The sequence below is a fragment of the Lissotriton vulgaris genome, chromosome 1_1, assembly GCF_964263255.1.
Source record: "Lissotriton vulgaris chromosome 1_1, aLisVul1.2, whole genome shotgun sequence".
In the NCBI taxonomy this organism is placed as follows: domain Eukaryota; kingdom Metazoa; phylum Chordata; class Amphibia; order Caudata; family Salamandridae; genus Lissotriton; species Lissotriton vulgaris.
The window spans coordinates 121,947,283-121,972,373 of NC_141685.1; the positions used below are offsets into that span (position 1 = coordinate 121,947,283).

The following is a 25,091-nucleotide window of genomic DNA, read 5'->3' on the forward strand; positions in this document are numbered from 1 at the left end:
GAAAGTGCTGATGGGCATGACACTAGGCCCAAAAATATTACACTGGATAAATCTCCTCTACACAAACTTGCTGGCCCGCATCCGGACAGGCAGAGATCTCAGTTTCTTTTGAATGCAGCAAAGATGCCTGCTGTTGATTACTTTCGCCCTAGCCATGGATCTGTTCGCTGTCCAGTTTCGGTCACAGGACCCAGCAATCAGTATACCGAGTGAGTCAAATTGAGAGGACATATCACTGTATGCTGATGATGCATTTGTGTACCTCAGGAACATGCATTCGTATCTACCACAGGTGATGGATGTTCTGGACGATTTTGGTAGGGTTTCTAGACTAAGGCTAAATTTGACCAAATCCAGCTTATATCCCATGCGCAAACTAACAACTTAAAACAGGAAGTGCTACCCAAATTAGCACTGGGGTGGCACCCTAACATCTTCAGGTATTAAGCGATGAACTTACCAAACGACAATGAACGTGTACAGGGCAACTTAGGTGATATCCAAGGTTTGCAGCTCCCTGTTGTTTTGGGGCTCCCTGCAACTATCAACCCATGGGTAGAGTGGAAATGCAAAAATGCTTTTAATACATTTATACTGCTTCTCGACCCCTCTAGTTTACCTGCCTCTGCACTTCTTCAGGAAATTGGACTCTGTTTCTGTTCTTATGGACTTAATCTGGGGAGCGGGCCACAAGAGAGTCGCGCTTCGCAAACTTTACTCTACCTTGGAACGGGATGGGGGATGTACATTTAAAAGACTAATAAAGAACTACAAACTACTGTGTGACTTGGAAGACGATTATTTCTCAATACAGCCCTTGTTTGTGATCTCGTTAGTTCTCACATTATCATCCGCACTAGAAGAGATGGGAGCCTGGGGTGTCTGATCACAGAAACTCATTTACATACAAAGGGGGGTGAAAGCCTGTTCACAAAGCACAACACAACTTCTTTATGTAAAAGTTCGTACATTGCACAGGGAGTGTGATTCAGTGTGAGTGTTGTATGACAGGAGCGAGCAGTCTTAGTTGCTAGGACATGAATCTGCCTCTTGAGCTCTTTCAACTGTTTGAGAGGCAGTCTCAAATTCCCGGGGCACAGCTACCAACAGCTTCCCTCATAATCTTTGATTTTTGCATCTACAGGTGGTGCAGACGCCACCTAAGACCGTAACCTTAGAGTGCTTTCTGGAGTCAGCCTGCTTTGCTTTTTCCAAACTTTGGCCAGCAAAGGTAAATGTGTCTTCTACTAAAGTGTTCTTAGCACGCTTTTGGTAATGTGGCTTGAGCAGTATGGCCTAAGACACGCTCGAAGGAAAAGCAAAACAGTGGAAGTCACACATTTCAATACAGTTTATTAAAAATAGACAAGGAACTGTAAGATTCAAACCAAGTTTAGAGCAAAAAGAATATTTAATAATTATTCAGAAGCAAAATCTAAAGGTGGGCTGTGATTTAAGGATTATTAATTAGCAAAAACAAATGTCAAATCCAAACAAAAAGGTAAATAAATAAAAAACAAGCAGTTCTACTGAATCAATCAGGAAGTCACCTACAAAATTGTAGCTGACTTTGGGAGCTATGCTCGAGAGGACAAAGATAAGTTTAGTGTCAGGTAATGATTAACACTGGAATTTGATGCAAAGTTTTTTGCTGAATCAGTCTCAGAAGGTGACGAGCTGTACAGAAGTGGCTTGAAGTACAAAATTCCCACAGAGTAGAGTTGGGTCATCAAGTTGAACCTGAATCCACGGCCATCAAAATGTGTGAAACTTCAAGCAGTTACAACAGCTGCGAAGTCTTCGGAGCTTCCAAGTTATGGAGATGGTTCAAGGTTGAGGATAAGAGCCAAAGCATGGAACGTGGCAGGCCTGAGGCATGGTTAAGGAGATAGCAGGTTCCATTTGAAACAAAAAGAAGATGGAAAGAGGCCACTCATGTGGATCTTTGTAATACGAGGCTGTGTCCTTTTGGAACAGAAGTCATTAGTGTCAGGAACTGAGATCTGCATGCGCCTACATTGTTACAGACATCGAGAACTACATGTCCCAGAATGCCTTCAGGCGGAAGAAGCGCTAGTTGATAAAAATCACGTGACAAAGCGATAGCGTTGTATGTGATTCTGGCTTTCCTGGACTCTGTCAACAGCCGTGCTGTTAGAGGATTGGATTCCTGTGTTCCTTCCCATTGTTTTCCTGGGAATTAGATCCATGTATCGCTGGAGGCTCGGCTGAGCCGCTGTACCACCTCGCGTCTCATCTTCAGTGAGGACGCGATCAGGATTCCTTCATTTTTGCCCGCTCGTGGCTGCGGCTGGCGTCTTCTTGTGTTCCGCTCGGCTGAGCGTGAACTGCTCTTGTTCCTCTCCCGGTCGCGGCTGCGTCGGGCTGTATTCCTGATCACCGCTCTTCTGAGCGTGTGGATCACAGAAGTGAGTTCTCTCGCGGCTGCGGAGAACTTGTGGATTCCTTCTGTGTCTGGTGATTTTCAGATAAGGAGCCACGGCAGCATCTCACCCTGGACTCGATCTTCAAAGGGTATAGTTGTACCTTTTCATTGACAAACACTTGGCCTCATTGATATATGCTAAGATATATATATATATATTCCTGAGTGACTTCCTATCCTGTTCAGACAGTATACTTGTGGGAGACTAAAGTTCTGGATTTCCTTTTGTGTTTTTTCCACGTTGGGTGGAACCTCAAACTGTGTGTTTTTTCTTTCTTGGCTCAAGACTGAGACTGAGTTGTTTCCACCAAGAACTTACTGGATTTGAACCCTATTTTTAATCTTTGGAGAAGGATAATTTTGTTCTATTTTTGTTCTGGGATCCGCGGGGTGTGGATGTGAGTATGATTGAGTAAAAGGATTTTTTGTATTTCAATACACGGTTACTGGTGTGGTGTTGATGAATGGTTATTGTCTTTTACAGGTGGTGTTGTTTATCTGTTCGCAAGAAGAACATCTTGTTGGGAAAGACCTATAAGGTATAGTTAGGATTAAAGCGAGAACATATGAGAGTAGAAAGGATTGCTGTACAGTATTAATGTTATGCTTTTCTGTTACACGTAATCCCTTTCCACCGCAGTTCCTACCCTTTCCCATCCCTCGCTTGATTATCTCTATACTCTGTATATTTCAATAGTCAGAGTGTGGGGGAAGTCAGGAGGTGGACCCCATATAGTATCACCCTGATCCTGAGGAGCCAGAGAGGACGTGACAATTAGGACTATTTAGGATGGGGCCAAGAATGGTTTGCATATGGCTGACCTCGTCTGTAGTTACACAAAGACTAGAGAATGATGTGGTGGGATGTTGCAGAGATTAACTACCAGTCCATCCATCACCTTTAGTTTTTCTCAATGATCAACCCTACGTGGTACAGACATAAACAGATGTTGGTCCCATAGAGACCTATGACAAAGGGACTCCTGCTGCAGCCCCCTGGTGAGGCTCGTTAAGGCTGGAAACAGTTTGAGGTTCAAGCATTCCTGATCCTTGGATGCGTGGCCTCAAAGTTCAGGATCGAATGGACTCTGTGAGTCAGAGCCATGGATTATAAACACTCAGCAAACAAAACACGCTGAATGGAATGAGGCCACAAATAGTTACAAAAGAATGAGGTTAATTCAAGCATTTCCATCCCACGCTGTGTGCTTTTCTCAGTAGACAGTTTGATGGACAATCAATGTCTTTGTGGCTGCTTCATGTAAATGTTTTGCAAGTCTGAAAGCTGCTCCCCCAGGGTTTACAGTGAGCACCTTTTATTTTCCCACATTGTCTCTCTTATGTAGAAAGGTTACATTTACAACTAAAGTTTTTGTCACATTGAGAGCACAAGTCATTTTCTTTCTCATTGTGGGTCTCTCTTGTTGAATGAAACTGAATCTCCAGCAGACTCTTCCCTGGCATTTAGAACAATGAGGAGGTTTTTTCCAGGTAAGTTCTCGCAGGTTGAGTGAGACCAGATTTCCGACTGAAACATTTCCAGCATTCAAAGAGCTAATAAGGTTTATCCCCAGTGTGAGTTCTCTCATGTCTAGTGAGAGTTGTTTTCAATCTGAAGTTTTTGTGGCATTCAGAGCACTGATACCGTTTATGCCCAGTGTGGGTTCGTTCATGCACAGTAAGGTTGGATTTCTGACTGAACCTTTTCCGGCACTCACAGCACTAATAAGGTTTTAGTCCAGTATGAGTTCTCTCATGTTCAATTAAACTGGATCTCTGACTGAATCCTTTCCGGCACTCAGAGCACTGGTAAGGTTTTTGTCCAGTGTGGGTCCTTTCATGTACAGTAAGGCTGGATTTATGACTGAAGCTTTTACAGCATTCAGAGCACTGATAAGGTTTTTGTCTAGTGTGAGTTCTCTCGTGGTGAGTGAGAGTTATTTTCCGACTGAAGCTTTTCTGGCATTCAGAGCACTGATAGGGTTTGAGCCCAGTATGGATTCTCTCATGTTGAGTTAAACCGCATTTGAGATAGAAACTTTTTTGGCATTCAGAACACTGATACGGTTTCTGCCCATTGTGGGTTCTTTCATGCACAGTAAGGTTGTATTTCTGACTGAAGCTTTTACAGCATTCAGTGCACTGATGAGGTTTTTGCCCAGTGTGAGTTCACTCATGGTGAGTGAGAGTTATTTTCCGACTGAAGCTTTTCTGGCATTCAGAGCACTAATAGGGTTTGAGCCCAGTGTGGGTTCTCTCATGTTGAGTTAAACCGCGTTTGTGATAGAAACTTTTTTGGCATTCAGAACACTGATACGGTTTCTGCCCAGTGTGGGTTCTTTCATGCACAGTAAGGTGGGATTTCTGACTGAAGCTTTTCCGGCACTCAGAGCACTGATAAGGTTTTAGTCCAGTGTGAGTTCTCTCGTGTTCAATTAAACTGGATCTCAGACTGAATCCTTTCCGGCACTCAGAGCACTGGTAAGGTTTTTGTCCAGTGTGGGTCCTTTCATGTGCAGTAAGGCTGAATTTATGACTGAAGCTTTTACAGCATTCAGTGCACTGATGAGGTTTTTGCCCAGTGTGAGTTCTCTCATGGTAAGTGAGAGTTATTTTCCGACTGAAGCTTTTCTGGCATTCAGAGCACTGATAGGGTTTGAGCCCAGTATGGATTCTCTCATGTTGAGTTAAACCGCATTTGTGATAGAAACCTTTTTGGCATTCAGAACACTGATACGGTTTTTGCCCAGTGTGGGTTCTTTCATGCACAGTAAGGCTGAATTTATGACTGAAGCTTTTACAGCATTCAGAGCACTGATAAGGTTTTTGTCCAGTGTGGGTCCTTTTATGTACAGTAAGGCTGGATTTCTGACTGAAGCTTTTACAGCATTCAGAGCACTGATACGGTTTATGCCCATTATGGGTTCTTTCATGTACAGTAAGGTTGGATTTGTGATTGAAGTGTTTCTGGCATTCGGGACATTGATAGGGTTTTCGTCCAGCGCTAGTTTTCTCATGTTTAGTGAGGTGGGATTGATAACTAAAGCTGTTCTCACAGTCATTGCTCTTATTCGAGTTGTTTGTTTCTCCAAGTTGGGTTTGTTCCTGGCTACATGCCATCTTAAGACTGAATCTGATTTCTGATCGTGTACTTGTTTATGTTACAACTCAGCATTAACTTCTAAAATACATTTCAGATGCTCTTCTTAACATATGTATTCAACTAATTATAGTTTTTACCTGGAAATTATTTTCCTACCTTTAAAGGCACCAATCTAACTTGTCTTATTAACTTTCACTGAGGAGCCCCTTGTATTGATTAAGAGGCCTCTCAGGGATTCATTTTCTCCAAGTTATGCCCGGGTGAATTTTCTCAAGTTTAATTAGTCTCATTTAGTGATTCTAGTTTGATCACATTTGATTTAGCAGTTTTAAAAGCACTGATAAGGTCTTTGGGCTTTAGTGTTTGACTGTAAGGTATGTTTGTTCATACAAGCAATGACAGATGATTAGGGCATGCCAGGGTGGTTTATGAATTATCAATAGCGTAACACTGGCCCCTTTTATACTTCCTGTGCCAGTATATGCTTTTTTGCTCAGTGGCTAAGACAGGTACATGATAGACTTTGGAGTTATAGGACACTTTGAAACCACTCGGATCAACCCAAGAGACAGAGCAGGTGGAGAAAATCTTCCTATATTGGAAATGATAATCCAGCATCTTTGCTGTAACGACATCTGAGAAAGTGTATTTACAATGACTTTCTTTTAAACAATCTTTTCTCTCCTCTCGTCTTCAGGAGACAGAGACAAAAGCTTGCGCTTGTAGACCATGAATATTAGTCTTTTTGACAGTTCTGTCACATCACAACACGTCTACAGATGCTGATCGGTTGGGGAGGGTTTAGGTCTCCAAAGCATTTCTCATAAACCATAAAAACAAAATGTATAGCACTGAGTTTTCTCAAGTGCACTGCGTGGGCATCAATTGTGGCCAATGTTCTCCTCAATCTGAGTTACTGACACTTGGTAAACATTTATGGCAATTTTACTATAGGGATTTGACAACTTTCTCATTCACCAGTTTCTTCCGCACCAACATCCTCACCATCCCTGGCACATAGAATGTGTTTCTTCTCAAGAGCTCGAGAATGTTTTAACTTTCCTTAAAATAATCCTTTTCGTTGTGTTTCACTAAATTTAAGCCTTCTTTTTTCTGTTCATGCTTCAGTCACCTGTAGAAATGGAGTCAAAAATTGTAAATGAACACAAAGAAAAAATATATGTGACCTTATACTTTGCACAAAGAAAGTATTAACAAAAACAAGCCAGGAAATCTGTTGAGTATCATTTCTGATAGTGGTGAAACAGCTTGGGGACACTGTAGATTGGGAGCTTCGGATTACTGGAGCTCATGGATGTGAGAGAAAACGTATTTAATAATTAAGAAAGAAACACAAGTTGCACATATATTGCAACATAGATTCTTAGAAGCAGCCAACTCTATCAATTTTCACTCTCTGTGAAAGAGGCTGGCATGATAGTGAGATATTTGTAATTCTTTTAATGAATTATTAGATGTTACTTACTCCCCTACTCACTTAAACTATTCATCTATTCCTTTTTCAAGGGATCTAGGAAGGGACATTTTATTGAAAAAAGGAATTCGCCTAGTTGTAATCAATGCTTTAAATGCCACTGTAGACAGACGCTGTGTCCAGTTAGCTCAGTGAAATTCACTATTTCAAATTGTGCGGATGATAAGGACTTACTTGGTGGCTCCGAACTCATCATGCTCCTCCGACAGGACCCAGGCACTGCAACACCTGAAAAAGTGAAAAAACAGCACAACAGTAAAGGAAACTAAAAAGGGTCAGGAAAAGAAAAACACAAAATAGAGCAAAGGGGAAAAAAGCTATCTTCCACTTTGACCTCAGGGGTCCAGCACAGGAAACTGTGCAGCAGATGCTTGTGAACCCATAAGTTACATCTAAACACAGTGCCTCCAAGGTCAGCACCAGGTACGGCTCCACCGGTTGCACCACCCTAAAGCAAGCCTTGTGTGCATGTGTGTCCACACACATATACTGTGTCTTTTGGTTGTAGTAGATAAGACAGAAAAGGATAGTTTAGGAGGAAGTAAAGAGAAGGAAGTCAGATCAAGAGAGAAAAGACGCCGAAAGAACAGTCAGAGGGGGGAGAGTATCACCTGGTGTAGAGGAGAAGACAAATGTGCCAATAGTTAAGGAACTGCTGGGCAAAAGTTACCTAAGAAGGAACTGGACCTGCACTACACCCCCAACATTTCCAGGAGGAATGTGGCTCCATCATATTATTATCAGAAGTTTGATAACAACAAGAATAGTGCACAGAGGGAGTCAAATGTTGAAGCTGAAGAGACAAAAACAAAACAGAGATCAAGAAAGGGAATAGAGAAAGAAGAAACAAGGGAAAAGGAAATTTAAGAGTTATAGGAATCCTTACCTGACAGTTATGTTATATTTTGTTCCTCCAAGGGTGGCAGCCACGCTGCACTGCCTGGTCATCCCAGAATACCTTGAGAGGAAGTAAAGAAATAGTTTTGCGTCAGACGACTATCACACTTCATCCCATTTTACAAAAAAACGTCCTGTACTTGCAAAACAAAAGAATCTCTTGTTCTCTGGAGGCCATTGTGATGCAAATATGGGTATGAATAAATACTTTTTTGGTTCACCAATAACCATGATCCCATGCTGGAAAAGGTCTCTGTGAATATAGAGTGCACACACAGTCTCAGAGAACAAACCCTAACAACCATGGATGGTTGGGTGGGTGGATGGATGGGTGGGTGGATGGATGGATGGGTGGGTGGATGGATGGATGTGTCGGTGGGTGGATGGATGGGTGGGTGGATGGATGGGTGGATGGATGTGTCAGTGGGTGGTTGGATGGTTGGGTGGGTGGATCGATGGTTTGGTGGATGGGTGGGTAGATGGATGGATGGTGGATGGGTTGGTGGATGGGTGGGTGGATGGGCGGATGGATGTGTGTTGGTGGATGGATGGGTGAGTGGATGGATGTGTGGGTGTATGGATGGGTAGATGGATGGATGGATTGATGGGTAAAAGTCTGATGAGGAAAAATAAGTGCCAGCCCCCAAAAAGAGAGTGCTGAAGGGCCCCACCTCCGACCACCGGCTCAAACTAAGCTCTAATCTACATCTTACCGCTTGGTTGACAAATGAAAGAATTTTGGGCCATCAGGTGGGGTGAGGGGAAGAAAATCAGACAGGAAGGAGAAGAATGAAAGAAAAGAAAACACGAAAAAGAGAATGCTTGAGGAAGAGAATACACGCAAGTCACTCCATGACCACATCTCCTCGACCCATCTCTGTGGACTTCTGATACAGCGAATGTCTTCGTCTTAGCTGTTGCTTCTTGCTCAAACGCTATGGTGGTCTCATGATCCTACGGGTGGGGTGGGGTAATCAGGTCTGGCTCATGGTGGTCTCATGATCCTACGGGAGGGGGGTAATCTGGTCTGGCTCATGGTGGTCTCATGATCCTACGGGTGGTCTGGCTCATGGTGGTCTCATGATCCTACCGGTGGTCTGGCTCATGGTGGTCTCATGATCCTACAGGTGTTCTGGCTCTTTCGTCCAAACATCTTGTGTCGGTGTAGATGTGGCCAAAGAATGTGATCTCTTCTTTTTCTAGTTCACGCTCGACTGGATTCAGTCAATCCAACGCCGTCCTGCTGCAGGTCTCTCCTCCTCAGTCAGGAAGCCCAGAGACTCTGGGCCTAATTTATGAGGTTTTGGGTAGGGCAGCACCACAAGGAATCTTGCTGCACTGTCCTACGTCAGAACAAAAGGGTAGGAATGCACCGTATCTATGTGATTCAGCGCATTCCTGTCCTTTTCCCCAGCGCAGGTGTAATGCAAGGGTGCCTGCGTTGCAGGGTTGATTGATTGTAGGGAGACGTTCCTGCACAAAGTCAATCACAAAAGGCGATTTCCTATTACTATAGGTGTGTAGCAGAATGCAGCACAAATAGAAAAAGGAAAGCCCGAGGAGAAATAAAAAATACATCTTCTGGTTGTGCCTCCCTAATGCCACCCACAGTAACAACTATGGATCACCCGTTTCATGCAGTGCTCTGGTGAAAGGGGCACATATTTATAAGGCCATGAAAAGCCATGTAAAGTGGCTTCACGTGGCCTTATAAATATGCAGTGGCACATTGCGCCACTGGAGCTTAAAAAAAGTGAAGTTCCGGCGCCGCAAAAGTGCCAGTCTCTGGGTTCTACGTGCACCAGCATGGGGCCTGGCTAGGTGCCAACCATCTGGTCAGCTCTCAGCTTGAGTTGGCTTCATCTTGCCAGGCACGAACGGCATCTCCTTTTGGATTCTGGTGTAGAACATGTTAGCCCTGTGGGACCCCGATTTGCAACTGGTGATAACGCCCATTGTTCACAATTGTGTGTCCTCCAGTTTACACTGTGGGAAATGTTGGGGAACACATTTCGGTTGAGGTGGGGTTTTCCGCTTCACTACACCTTTCTTCCCATATCCTTAATCCCTCCCGCTCTCAGGAATATTCACCATGACTGTTCTGAAGCAATTCTTACCACCCATCACTGGTCAGAAGGGTGTGGTACATGGCCTGCCTGCGCCTCTCCATGTGCCACCTGCCACATCTGCCTCGAGTGGACCTTCTTTCCCAATTGGAAAGTCTGGAGATCGAGAAGGGGCAGGAAAGGCACCTCGTTCTCCAGAGCCTCCACCTTCATGCCTGGAGATCGAGAGGGACGGGACCCGCACCTCGGTTTCCAGAGCCTCCACCTTCATGTCTGGAGTTTGAAAGGGGCATCGGAGCTCCTTCCAGCTGCCAATGGAGGTGGTCGATCTAATTTTATCAGCTTGTTGCCCCTCCACCTAGTCAGTCTCTTCTGGAAGATAAAAATCATACATCGTCTGGCGTGTTGATCATACCGTTGACCCTTCGAAGGCTCTCCTTTCAGAAGGTTTCCATTGTGCTCTGTCGCTGGTCCTGCAGAGTTGAGCAGTAGACGAAGGATACTTTGATTCCCTGTCCAGCATGCCTCATGCAATCTCCAATCATAGATATTTGAGAGGACTGGCACATATCTTTGCACCTATTCCATTGCTTAAACTTCAATGGACTTGTTTTCACATTTCTGAGCCCCTCCATAATTACTAGCTATGGTTACTGATCCTGTACACCGTTTTTTGTGGTTATTATTTTGATGATATACAACAAACAACAATGGTTCGCTGTAGACTTATTATGAACTAAGACAGTTTACAAACCATAGAACGAAATGGAGTGTCTATAGCGCCTGTAAGTCACTCGAGGAGTCGAGTCATACGTCTTCACTTTGTCTCGATGCACCCCTCACTTCTTTATTCACATGAGTATCTGTTCACTTCTTGCGCACTTTATTTCATGATTATTGCTGATTTCAGTTGCTAAATTCTGTGAATAGATTTAATCAAGTGTGATTGTTCTATCTTTGCTTTTGAACTGTATTTTCCATATTGTCCACGTCATGTCAGCAAATGTTAAAACTGTACATTTCTGGTTAATGGACCGCTCTTGGTATTTTTCAGAAATCACTCTACAGTGAAGCGTTGTTGCTTGTTATCTGCTGTTCCCCCAGGTTCCTCGTCTAGCAGTTTGGCTATATCTTTGTACTCTTTATAGCATCACTTCGTTGCGGTGCATCAGTGAGTTACAGGCACTGAGCATTTTGCCGCCCTTCACATTCTTCTTCCTGGAGGAATTATTCCTCAGAACTACATCGCCCCTCCTTCCCAAGGAGTGACCTCTTTCCATCTGAGGCGATCTGTCACCCTTCCCACCTTCTACCCTCAGAGGAGGCGACATTACATCAGTAAGAGCCCCGAAAGGAAGTGTACATTTATATTGACCCTAGGTGCCGACTGTAGAGGCTGCAAGAAGGGTACCTCTGCCCAGAAGAGGACCTTATGTCATTGTATCATCTTGTGCATCACAAAGGAACTGACTGAGGGAATCTGCGCTCAGTCCCGCAGAGCAGAGTCCTCCGCATCAGCACTTGTCAGGGGTGTTCCTGTGGCTGAGATTTACTGTGCAGTGACATGGGCTTCCCTCCGCCACACCTTCGCAAGGCGTTATTGCATGGATTCAGAGGAGAGGAGGGAGGGCCAGTTCAGACATTCAGTGCTTCAGGGCCTTTAACAGAGTTATTTAACACCGTAATGACTCTTGGTGCGATTCTAGAATCTTGCAATCTTTAGGAAACTCTTACAGTCACGACTCAAGACAGGGACAAAGGAGAAAAATATTCTCTCTAACCTTCAGGCCGGATTCTGAAAAGGCCAAAGTAGAATCGACCAGGCTCTGAGGTTGTACATAATCTGTGTGAAATACGTGTCCCTGGAAGCTGCCCACATACCCCGGCAGACCATTTATATTGGAAAACTCATCGGGCGAAGTTGGAAACAAACTTGACGCCACAATTCTACATTTTGCTAACTCAAGCAGCAAGAGACCAATAAAAGGAGCACTGACGCATTCAAGACAAACGCACGGGTGGCTTGTTCTTCTGGTGCTAACTGTGAGATTTTATGAAAGTTCAGGCTCTTCATAAACTGGGAAACATCTTCTTATGAAGTTTACTGAACCTGGGTCCTGGTACCCCAATGGCAGCATTAACTGCTGATCTGAGGTTCACCACACTGGAGGATCTCGACCCCGTAAGACACCGGGGGCGAGTGTGGTCGACTCCAGCTCTTGCCTGATATAGAATGGAGCTGCAGGAACTGCAATGATGCAGGAACTATAATAGTTTACCCTGGTTCAAGCACGTTAAGAACATTTCAACATCCACTTGTAGTGTAGATCAATAGAATAACTTGGAACTGATGAGTAAGGCAACCCTAGAACTGGTTACAAAGACATATTGGCCATTCATGTGGAGCAAGCAAGAAGCCGGGACAGGCATCCTTCCGACTATTTACCAGAAAGTAACATGTGAACGTCACTGGGGGCCGTTCTTGGACTTGCTGTTCCCTGCTGAGAAAATGGCTTTATATCTCATGTTCAGATTAGGAACTCCTTAGGTGCGGACCTTTATTGAATCACGGGTAAAGCCCCTGGAGGCGGATCTGACACGTGCCCCCGAACATAAGGGGGACCGAGTCATTTATGCGTGTTATGCTGTTGCATGATATGTCACTTAAAAGTCGAAGGTACTACCTGCTAGCAAGTAAACTGAGATGCTGCAGTGCAGCACTATCATTATGTTATAGAACTGATCGTGTGGAGATTTATCAGGCAGTTGATTTGTATATGCAGACCTGCCACACACAGCAGCGAAGGAAGTGGGTTCAAACCATAAACCAACTGTAGTGATGGTTTTACCATTTTCGGTTTGTCTCTGGGGGCTGTGGTCGTTCTTTGACATATTGTTAGGGGTTTGAGAGCAGCTACGAGAATTAGGCATTGACATGTGTTCACATGGCCACCCCGTGTCTCTTTTCCCTCACTCCCTCATAGAACAACATAGACTGCTCTTTAGAGACGATCCCTTAATCACGTAAAGGGACGCTCTACCGTGAAGCAGACTACATGGTCTAGTGATGATTGATAGATCATAAATAGCCTGCATTATGCTGCCTGAGACTCGTTCAAGAGACTTCTGCATTTTCCTTGCCGCAATCTGAGATTAATTACGCCAATGCCTAATCAACGGACGTTTGTTTTTTGGTGTTGTTTGTTATCTATGTATCGCAATAACGGCATGGTTTTTATAAATATTCCGCGCTGGATAAAACGACGGCGTGTATTTCTACTCTCTCTGCTGCCGTGTCTCATTAGCCCATATGACGTATTTGGAGCCGAAAAGGTAAATAGATGAGATATCTGAGCCACCACCCGCCATTGGCCATAGCGTTAACCAATCAGCGGTCGCGGGCTCTGTTTACTGTTTTTCTAACAGTGAAGCGGCTTAGCCTTGGTATGCAGTACACCTACCCCGATGAACTTTCGGGTTTCAGAGACGCTTTGTTTCCACTATTTTCCTTTCTTGACGTCTGCATACTGGGCTTTAGTGAGGCTCTTTTCTCATAAGAAGAATGCTAAGCCAACGATCGCAGCACGTCCCATGCTAGTCTGTCGCCTGGTTTAAATAGCGGACCAGGGTGGAGCATTCTACACGCGGTGCCCTTTGCGGTCCGCATTACCACAAGTTCTGTTAAGCCATTGCGATTGGCTACAACAGACTAGAAATAACGAACCTGCTCAACCAGTCGGTACGTCCCCTCTTGGCTCAGGACGAGGCCAGAGGTATCGACGGAGAGGTAAGAGACAGCAGGAAAATGGGGCACTCTGCAAAACTATAGCGGATCTTTGTTCTCTCTTGTCATTTGGTTGTCAGAATATTTAGACTAAACCGTATGTTGTTAAAGAGTGCTATATTGAAGTGTTACCCTGCCTTTTTTCTTAAATGCATTAGGATTTTTAATTGTTAGAGTTGAAGTTGGCAGTTTGGCTAAATCCTTGAATAATATTAACACACAATGTCGTCGTTGGGTGTGGGCTCACTGAATGCCGTCGTCTGAAGTGCTTCAGAAATCAAATGCCAAGGTTCTATTAAACTATTGAGTAAATACAGTGAACAAATGGGTTTTGGTATCTCTAGAGTTAGAACCAGTACCACCAACCAATCATTATTTCTATTCTTTTCACTGATTTAGAGCGGGCCTCCATTTCCTGAGCAGTGGCCAGGAGAGGTGGGGCTTACTCCCAAAGAATTTTGGGTGAGTTACATTCGACTATCTCTAGAAGTCAGACATAAGAGTGACATCTAACATTAGGTTAGAAACTGTATTTTCTGTGTCTGTTACATGTACAACTGTTCTATGCTTGTAAATTTTGCAGGAAAGTATCCAATAGGATTTTGAACCGGATAAAGAGACGTAGGAGATCTTCCACGCTCAACAGTATACCCGGTATCATTTATCTTGGTGTAAATACTTTGTTTTGCACTGTTTTCCTTTCTTTGCAGTAGTGTATTATTAGGTCCTGACGAAAGCCAGTAGGGAATACCCCTAATAATTGGCAGAAACATGTTGACCATTATACCATCTTTCCCCGGCAGGTATTTTGTCAAACTGTCATACACTTTGTTTTAATATTGACACCTGATTGCTCCCTATTAAAATTATTCCTTGCAGTCACGGTAGCCAATTTTAAATTACACACTCTTTGTTTACACATTTTTCTCACTGCAATTAAATATCCCACACCATTCTATCCCTCCCTGTCATTCCATGGCTGGATCCATCGCTGGTGTTCTCGGTGAAGTGGAGATTAACACACTATTTCAACAAAGTGTTACTCCCTATCTATACGAGTTTCCACAACAATCCCAGATGATGCTCCGCCAGTTGGGTGGGCTGATGGGATTCATTTCCTGTACTCAGTGAAATTTCCTGTTTCTCCAGACACATAGTCCTCTTACGCTACACACCACTGACAGTCAGTTTGTTTGTTTCTACTTGTATATGGGGGTGTAGACTGTCTAGTGGTTCTATAAATATGGTTTCCCCTTAGACCCCACTCCAACCGTTTTGTTATGCTATAATAGTTTACCCTGGTTCAAGCATGTTAAGAACATTTCAACATCCACTTGTAGGGTAGAGCAATAGAATAACTTGGAACTGATGAGTAAGGCAACCCTAGAACTGGTTACAAAGACATATTGGTCATTCATGTAGAGCAAGCAAGAAGCCGGGAGAGGCATTGACATGTGTTTACATGGCCACCCTGTGTCTCTTTTCCCTCACTCCCTCATAGAACAACATAGACTGCTCTTTAGAGACGATCCCTTAATCACGTAAAGGGACGCTCTACCGTGAAGCAGATGCTTGGCTTACTGCCGTGACCACGCCCCCTTTCCAGTTCCTGTTTGTTGCTAATCGCCATCGCTCCTAGCGTGACGCCTGTTTGCTGGTTCCACCCCGAATCCCCCGCTCTCCGAAGATTGCTTTAGGGGAGATTGCCGAGACAGCTTCATCGGCGCGGACTTCTCCGCCTACCTCCTTTTCAAGCCCTCGGTTAACTAGGAAACCGGGTCCCTATTTCTTTCCGCACCGCTCGGTGCACTTCTCGCTTGGACGCCGAAGTTTGTTTTAATTGTAATCGGAGGAAAGTCCTCTCTGTCATCCTTAGTAGGAGGATTAATGTTAGTGATGATGGTCTCAATCTTTTCCACAAAGTAAGTGGCCAAGTCTTGACATTTCTGGGTAGTAAGAGGACATGCAGCAGCCATTGAATTAGCTCCAGCTAGTTCTTTCACCGTATTAAAAAGGGTACGTGATCTATTTGCAGCAGTATTGATGGTTTCCGTTACATAACAGGCTTTAGCTTTCGTGCAGACCGAATGATAAAGATTTCTAGCCTTGCGATAGGTCTCTTTTTTTAAAGGGTCATAGTGTTTACGCCATTGTCTTTCAAGCGCCGTACACTTAGATTTTTCTATTTTAAGACTTTCAGTGTACCAGGGAGCAGGTGGGCGATGAACATTCCTTCTACACCTAGCAAGGGGCAGGCAAGTATCAACCACCTTCTCTAACCATGTATGAGTTACAAGCGCGTTATTATCCATGTCGCAACCCAGAACAGGGGAAGATTTCTTCAATGCAATCTGCAATTCAGTCAAATCCAACCTTTTCCAATTTCTCATGAGAGTCGGTGGGCGGGTGGAACATGAGTGGGTGGGTTCTCTGAGGGTAATACTAAAAAGTGTTAGAAAATGATCTGACCAGCAAATGGGGTCGGTTTTTAGCCACTTTAGCTCCTTTATATTCGATATGACAGGGTCTAACAAATGGCCAGCTTTGTGCGTAGAGAGTAGATGCTCCGCTCTTCGGTGTCCCAGAAGAGCCGGCCATTGCTCCTCAATTCCCTAAGTTAAAACCCTTGAGTTGTTCCTTTGGCACTTTCTTTTTGGTCAGTATGGTTGTATGTCGTGTGAGTGCGATATTGAGTAGCCCTTCCCAGTCCCTCAGGACTCCTATCTCCTTGAGTCCAATATATTACCCACGCTACTCTTCAAGGACATTTCGAGACCTACCTGGGGTAAGTGTAATGCTATGCTAATCACATGTCAATGTACTGCGTGGTAAATTTTATAAAACAGTGTATTGGTATATTCCTATTGTTTCCTTTCAGCATCTTGAGACCAGACAGACCTGTTACCCTCCTGCAATACCCCCCACCCCCTTGTATGGGGAGAGTGGTGGACACTCCTTGGACTTTTCCCCCATACTTTTAGAGAACAGCCCATAGGAGTGTATGTTATTCATCAATCCTGTGGTTGTTTTTTAGAGGTTATGGGGATTTCTCTTCACTCCTGTGGACTCTTGGGCATCTGGTTATCGAACACTGACACATATCTGCCCTCATAAAATGGAGCGTGGCTCGACTCCGGCATTAAAAGCACTAGGGCACTATGGACGACCTGGAGCCCCTTATTGACTGAACAGAGCATCGAGAGGTATTGTTGCACATTTCTACTTGCACCTGCACTTTATAAAATGCTCGCTTAGGTGTTGGCCGTCTATTGGCGCATATCTGAGGGTTAATTTTCATTGGGCTGTCAGCAAAACTGTCATTATTTGGTCAATCTTGCTTTTTTTACCATACTAGGTAACGTCTGTGCCACAATCTTGTGCTCTTCTTTTATTTCTGTTGTTTATAAGACAGCTTTCAGGCTTCCTAGCAGGTTTACTTGCTCTGAGTAGGCAACGAGCAGACGGAGATGCCGGTATCTGGACCTAGGTACGCGCTTGTGAGCTGATACGCTTTGTAAGATCTAATGACCGCTCTATCTAATTGATTGGTTTTAATAGTGATGTACGTCATCCGTTTGCACTTGCATTTAACGTCAGATCATGGACGATGCGCAAGATATAGTATTTATATCAACTGTGCTTACGTTGTTTTAAGTGAATAAGAATTGTGATTGTTTTATTATGTGCTGTAAATATTAATGTTTTAGGCATTATGGCATAAACCACTGACAATAAACTTTTGCCATCAAGTACCACACCTGCAGGAATGCTCAGTGGGTTGTGCGCTTCTAGATTTAACATGGACTTCTGTGGAAGTGTGTCCCTCCAGAAAGCAGAGTAGAACATACAGTGTAAGTCAAGAAAGGTTTATTTAAGTATCACAGCTACAGAGACCCCATCCATCATCAAGCTAAGACCGACCGACAAATGTCTCTATTCCAGCCCACCACCTAGCAACCATCCCCACATTCCAGAGTATCATGACCCAGGACGTCACCCCTTCTCCCCCCTTACACATTCTAAACTTGAAGAAAATAAAAGGAAACTTAACTATGAATGCAAAGAATGCTAAGAACATAATAGAGAATGCAGTTACGATCTTTGAAGAACTCAACAAAGCGATTTCATAGGCAAAGAGAAAACTGGGGTGCATGGGAAATGGGAAAGTGCTCACTTTAAGAAACACAATCGTGCAAACGTTGGGGAATACCTTTCAAGTAAAGTGGCCCAGAGCCCCTTTCTCGTGCAACAGGCTCTTCCACCTCAGAGCCCGAATCAGGCCCACCAGTTGCGGAGCTAGTATCAAAACTAGCACTAGCCTGACACTTTGCCACACAACTTAAATTCTAAATTCTATGGTCCCTGGTCTTTATTGCAATTTTTAAAACCTTGATAACATTAAATGGAAGAGTGAATTTGGATCTGCCTCCGCCTTTCCTGGGAGACTTAATCTTGCCCTAGTCTCCCACGTCGACCATTGTTCTCTTCACAGCCCTCCTTTTATCATACAAGATCCTTCTTGTTTTCATCACCTCTTTCTCTCTTTCCAGCCCTCCATGCTGCTCACCTTTTTATCCACTAAGGTTCTTTTGGTTGTTACCCACAACCGAGTGACCTCCGTGTTGGGGACCCTTCCTTTAAATAAACGAAAGGGAGTTTCAACAGTGGACGATCAAGAAGTGTACCTATACTCGCAAACCTTCTTCCTCATGGATGCAGGTCAAGGAAGTCACCCGCCGAAGATAACCCCTGCTCACCCCCTTGGTAGCTTGGCACGAGCAGTCAGGCTTATCCCGGAGGCAATGTGAAGCGTTTGCGCGTGCACCCAGCAACAACACCCAAGGCCCACCACAAAGGAAACTCGACACAAGGTTATATATAAAAATAGCCTTTGTATTATACCAAACACATTAGATAATAAACACACAATTTACACTGTGCCAACTGGCACGGGCAGAATTTACAGGGGATTATATACACGGGACAGGGCCACGTAGACCACTGTCAGGAATAAGAACTTTTAGAACTAGCACTTGGTAGAAATAGCACTTTGTAGGAATAACACTTAAAACATAGAATTATTGTAGCACCAAATAGCACATGTAGCACACAACCAGTAACCACTGGTAAAATGTAAGTACACACTTCGCAACCCTAACCACCGTAGGCATATATCACGCAGGGCACCATGAATTCACTAGTATAACTATACCTCGGAGGTAAAACAACCTCCTAGGCATAAAAATACATTTAGGGGTAGAGGCAAAAAGCATTACATACTATGCAGAAATCACAGTAGGTAAGTAATCATTTGCGCAGAAAACCATATATCTGACCCCAGGCCAGCTTGGCCTCTCAGGGGTTCACAGGCCCAATGTCCAGAATGTCTGGGCTGGCTGCGCAGGCAGCCAAAGAAGATTGTACAAGGCCTAAACGATGCAGCTGCCCACTAAGTGCTGGGCAGCTGGTGAACTGAGCCTGGCTCTCCTCTGGGGCTCTGAATATAGGAATGCGACCAAACACGACGTGGGAGCCACGCAGGCTCTAAGCTCCAAAATGCCCCCTAATACAACGTGGGGCCTTGTGGGCTCTGAATACAAAATGCTCGCTGGAGCCTCGTGGGCTCGAAATGAACGGGGCCCCAACACGTTGGAGCCTCTTGGGCTCTGAAACAAAATGTGCCCGGGTCACGTTGGAGCCACGTGGGCTCTAAAACAAAGAGTGTGCCCAAGTCACAGTGGAGCCTTTCAGGCTCGAAACCACAATGCCCCCAGGAGCCTCTCGGGCTCTAACTAAAACAATGCCCCGAAATCAGGTGGAGCCTCGTAGGCTCCAAACAAATGCCTCCTTTAGCAGAGGAGCGACTCGCCGAGATGCCCGCACTCACCGGCTGTTGGGAGGTGGCGTCTCCGCTGGCTTCCCTTCTCCTTCCTGTGGCGGTTCTGCGGGGCTGCAGGCGGTGTCCGGGAGATCCTCCTGGACTCCGTGGGGGCTCTCCGGTCTCTCCGTTTCCGCCGCGGGTCCCAGGCGGTGCAGCCTCACCTCGGGGAAGCACCCCCTGGCTCGAGGTGCAGGCTGGCTGAGCGGCCAATCACTGCGCGGCCCTTCAGACGAGCCTCTAGGCTCCGGGGCACTTAAACAAATGGCAACGCGGCCCGGGAGACAAACCTTCAGGCCCTGGGGCGCGCTAGCCAATGGCAGTGCGGCCCTCTCGATGAGGCCCCGGGCTGCGGCGGTGAGTCCCTTGGCAAGATACGGGGTAGGCTCCCGTTTAGAGGCAAAAGTCCCTGGTGGGGTGGGCACCCGCTAGGAATTTCAAATCAACAGATGCGCAGAGGAATCCTGGTCTATCTCCGATGCGGTTGGCGAGATGGGGTGGACTCCCACGCCGTAATTAAGCTGCCAGTCACCACCCACGCGGGGTAGGCACCCGCTTGAGACACAAACAAGCGCCAAGTCTCTGGCAGGGTGGGCACACGTCAGGGGCACAAGACGGCACAAAGGCAGGGGGTCCCCATGCCGGGGACTCCCTCTGCAGGACGATCTCAGCTCCGTGCTGCAGTAAAAAGCAGAAGCACTCCCTGGAGGAAAACAAAGCGCTGTAAAGAAATAAAGGCAAAGCGCACCCAGGCGCTTGAGGTGCACAAAAGTCCAGGGCATTTTATATGGGGTCACAGCCCCTTTTTATACACATAACTCCTTTGTCTGAGGCTGCAGGGTTAAGGGAAAATCAGACGCAGCTGGTTTTGGAGCACTTTGTTGTGCTCAGCCCCATTCACTATTCAGGCTAGGGACATCAGTCGCACCACAGGGGGCGAAGCCAGCATTGTGTAGGGAAGGCCCAGCCCTATTCAGGTCCCAGGTGCACTCCTCCCACCCATCTGGCTGTCAATCTCTCTATTCACCACCGGGGCAGACCCATCCTGACTCCTGGAGCCAGCCAATCACAAGCCAGAAAGTCAATTCATCTTTATTACACAGACCTGCCAACTTCTAGTTGATCACACGAGTCTGCACATATCAACTTGACCCTGCACTCCCCACACATCAGGAACTAACATGGACACACACATTCCCCTTGCATTCCTATGGGAGGGCAGGCCAATCTCACCACACGCACTGAAGAGTGCGCACAAACTTTACACTGGGACACAGTGAAAGTGCGCAGAAGCCAAACAAAATCAAACACCAGGTCACAATTAAAAGCAAAGAGTTTAGGGGTAAACCTGCCAGAAGGGCCAAGTCCAACAATGGCCCAGTCCCAACTTTCACCACAGGCAACAGCTTGTTGCATAGTCTCTTTAAGAACCTTGACAAACCTTTCCACCACACTATTGCTTTGTGGATGGTACAGGGCCGCGTTCTTATGCTTGATCCCCTTGGAACTTAGAAACTCTTCCATGACTAAGGATGTGAACTGAAGACCATTGTCAGACAAGAGTGTTAACGGGAAACTCTAGAAACTCAATCACTACACCAGGCTCAACGGAATTAACAATATTGATATCAGGCCAAACGGAAAACATATCAATACACACGATCAAATAGCAATCCCGAGTCTTCAACTTCACAGGTCCCAAAATATCGATTGAAATGTCCGTCCACAGACCAGAAGCCTGTTCTCTAATAACCATGGGTTCCATCCTGCACTTCAGTATCCTGTCACACCACGCACATTCAACACATTCACACACCAACCTCTGTACATGTACATCCATGGCAGGCCACCAATATGCTTACTTGATCCTTTCCTTTGGCATGTCAATGCCCATGTGCGAGGTGTGAGCACTCTTTACTAGCTTATCCCTTAGTGCAAGGGGTGCAACCAACATACCAACCAACATACTACCGCGCCTTCGAGGACCTCTTCACAGTCCTTCTTTTCACACCAACCACCTTGTGACCATGGTTAGAACTTTCTGCAAGTCTAAATCGTTCATCTGAGGTTCACTGTACTCACTCTCAGGTATCAACCCTTCACTAATCAGACACAAATTAATTCCTTCATCCAGTTATTCACCTCCAAACCACTCAACATCATCCGTCGTTTCACACTCCTCACCCCGAGTCTTGACAGACAGTCTGCCAGAACTGTAGAGCCACAACCCACTTCAGTATCCTTTGGGAGACAAAGTCAATGTCTTTCTTGGAGAAGACCTCCCTAAGAGGATTGTGGCCAGTAAGATTTCTGATCCTTTCCCCCACAAAACCTTTCTTAGCTTGAGTACCACCCAGAAAACACCCAGAGCTTCTTTCTCCACAACAGAAGAGTTGCATTCAGCACCTCTCAAGGGCCTAGAGACGAAAAGAATGGCTTTATCCTCCCTATCAAGCATCTGCAAAAGAAGTGATCCTAACCCCTTCGAGCTGGCATCAGTCATGAGATAAGATGCCTTTGTGGAGTCAAAACTTGCTAGACAAGGTGTTTCATTCATATGTTTCTTAATGCACTCAAACACTTTCTCACAGCCCTTGGACCCAACAAATGTGCTTCGCTTCTGGAGGAGAGACCTCAAACAAGAGGTTTTCTCTGCAAAGTTCGGAGCAAACTTTTGATAAAATTCAGCTATGGCCGGAAACTTTACAAACTCTTCCTTGTTTAAAGGGGTGTGCAAATTACAAAGGGTATTTACCAATGACACTTTGGATTCGATGCCTGCAGCGGACAAAAAGTGCCCTAAGATATAAAATTTGCACTTGTCAGCCCTAAGAGTGCGGTATGCATCATGTAACTTCTTCAATACTGACCTCAGCCTCCCATCATGCTCCTCAAGATCCACACCAAAGATGAGCACATCATCTGGGTACACCTTGACACCCTGAAGGCCATCAGGAATGCCCTTCATCGCCCACTAAAAAACTGAGGATGCAGAAATCAGTCCAAAAGGCATTCTTAAAAATCTAAAGGTACTAAAGGGTGTTTCAAAGGAGGTAAGGTCCTGGGAAGAGGAGTGAATTTTCTGAGTATTCCGAAGAGGAGTGAAGCCTGGCCTGGTGAAAGGGAGAGGTCAAGTCCAAGGATGAAAAATGCCTTGCCCCCTCAAGAGAACACAGCATTTTAGTTATGTTGTGTAAAGGTCAATGATCAACAATAACTGCTTCGTTGAGCTCTCTTGAGCCGACACAGAGCCTTTCCTCCCCATTGGCTTTGCGGGCCATAACAACAGGAGAGGCCCACTCCGTTGCTTCAACTTCTTGAAGGTTTCCCTTGGCTAAGAGATTGTCTAATTCAACTTTCATGCTCTCCCTTACTAACAGACGTGCATTCCTGACCTTAGCTCCTTAGCTGTTTTTAGAACAGCGTTAGATTTGACCTTTATCCGATGTACACAGTCTCGATTAGCATTACTAACAACACTAATTGGTGGTAATTTTTTTAGGCAGACAGATCTCATTGGGATCAACGCAGATATGTAGATCACATTGATGGAACCAAATTATGAGCGAGTCCCCTTTCATCAAGACATAGATTTTACCAGGGATGACTCTCCTTTTGAAGTCAATTGTGCCCCAGAAATAACCCAGCAACTCAATAGTCACCCCACCTTAACCTTTTGGTCTAATGTCTGGCTTCAACAGGGTGACTTTGCCCAGCAGATTACGCTCATAAATTGTTTTGGGAACTAGCGTTACCTTGGCCCCAGAGTCGAAGAGCATGTTCATGGGAGGATCATTGATCAAAACTAGCTCCTGAGGGCAATCATCAGCATTCCCTGTGACTGGGAGAATATTGATTTCTTCCAATTCTATGTCAGGACCGGAGGCTTCAGATTATGCTATATCTTCCTTCGCTTTATTAACATAAAGACTCCACAGCAGCTTAGGAAAATATATATAACAGTGAACAAAAAATGCTTTAAGGCCTAAAGCATTTGACGGAACGTTTAACAGATCAAAAAACCACAACTCCCAAGAGTCTCTTGTATATTGTCAGTCCATAGTCCTTCCATTATGTCCATCACCGCTAGAAAACCAGCCTTCTCTTCCTCTTCCTCCTCTTTCTTCGCTGCTTCCGCAGCCAGATAAGTGCTTTTCATGTTTCCTTTTTATGAGATTTACTGGTTGTATCGTATATACGATTGTTGGGGGACTCGTCCCATGGTTTGTTTCCATTACAGAGTCCCCGGTCGCGGGAACGTTCTACCGTTCCTACGCGATATTTCTTTCCCATTTGTGTGCGGTGACTAAGAAAGCCGACAGGGGGCGCCCACGCGTCTCGCCGACTCTTCGGCGCGCCTCCGCAGTTACAGGAGCCGCGCTGAGGAGTCTGCCTGCGCAGGAGCCAGCCCTCGCGTACCCCTCTGACACCTGGTGCTCCGGGTCTGTAATCCCTATTTCTGACGCCCCGCTGGGGTCTGTATTGCGGCGCTGACCGCGTGAAACGCCTTCGGGCGCATTTTGTGCACCTCACTGGTTGTGTGTGGCTTGGCACGCTTGAGGGGTACGGAGACTCGGTCCCGGCGAGGAGAGTCCGCGCGCTGGGGGGTCGGTGCAGCCCTACCTGCCATGTCCGTTGGCCCACAAAGTGATCGCAGTCAGTTGGTCTGCCCATACTCGAGGAATATCTCGATTAACACCCTCCTGGGTGCCTTTAGAGTTACTTCTGGGCTTTCAGAATGGAAGGGGAGTACGAGGAGGAACCCTATTCCTACCTACAGGACGACGAATTCTACCAGGCGGTGGATAGCTCCATTTACCGCTGCGTGACGGAGGTGGTAGGGCCTATAGAGGACCGCCTCTCCGCCCGCATTGTGGAGGAATGCGCGAAGCTTGCGTCCGCGCATGTGACTCCGGCTCCCGACCTCCCGGGGACTCCAGGCGGATTGCCGCCCGCATCGAAAAAGCCCTGCAGGGAAGGCCCGTCCTCGGAGGCCCAAGGAGTGGACAGGGGCACGTTTGAGCGTCTCCGAGACGCCTTTTTGGCAAAGGCAACGGCTGTGCCCCCTGCCCCCTTGGCGGATCCTGGTGCTTCGGGGGACGTGTCGACAGCCCCCGCTTCCCCTGTATACGACTCACCGGACACGGATGACGACGGGGAGTCTGTACGCTCTTGGCGCCCGTCGACCTCGGCCAAAGAACTGCCACGGGATGAGTCGGGCATGTTGGATCCGGACGAAATCGTCCACCCACGCTCCGCGGCTTGGACACCGGGTGAGACGGTGGCGAAATTCGTGGCAGGTCGGCTACGCAAGCCGTTGGAGAAGGAGGCAAGAGGTTGTCTGCGTGGAGAGTGCCCTCGACAACTTTGGAGGGTAAAGTGGCCATGACTCCCGAGTTGGACGCGAAAATGGCCACCTTCT

The 25,091-nt window shown here is 45.9% G+C and overlaps 1 protein-coding gene across 1 annotated transcript in view; it reads right to left on the reverse strand.

Moving 5' to 3' along the window:
• Positions 1–1,336: 1,336 nt before the first annotated feature.
• Positions 1,337–25,091, reverse strand: part of LOC147737727 (uncharacterized) — a 64,839-nt gene continuing 41,084 nt past the window's right edge. The window contains exons 3-5 of the mRNA XM_086942437.1: positions 7,931–8,002; positions 7,219–7,272; positions 1,337–6,681 (exon numbers count right to left, since the gene is read on the reverse strand). Coding sequence (XP_086798563.1) covers positions 4,673–5,566 — 894 coding nt within the window. The 5' untranslated portion in view covers positions 5,567–6,681; positions 7,219–7,272; positions 7,931–8,002 and the 3' untranslated portion in view covers positions 1,337–4,672. The remainder of the gene's footprint in view (positions 6,682–7,218; positions 7,273–7,930; positions 8,003–25,091) is intronic.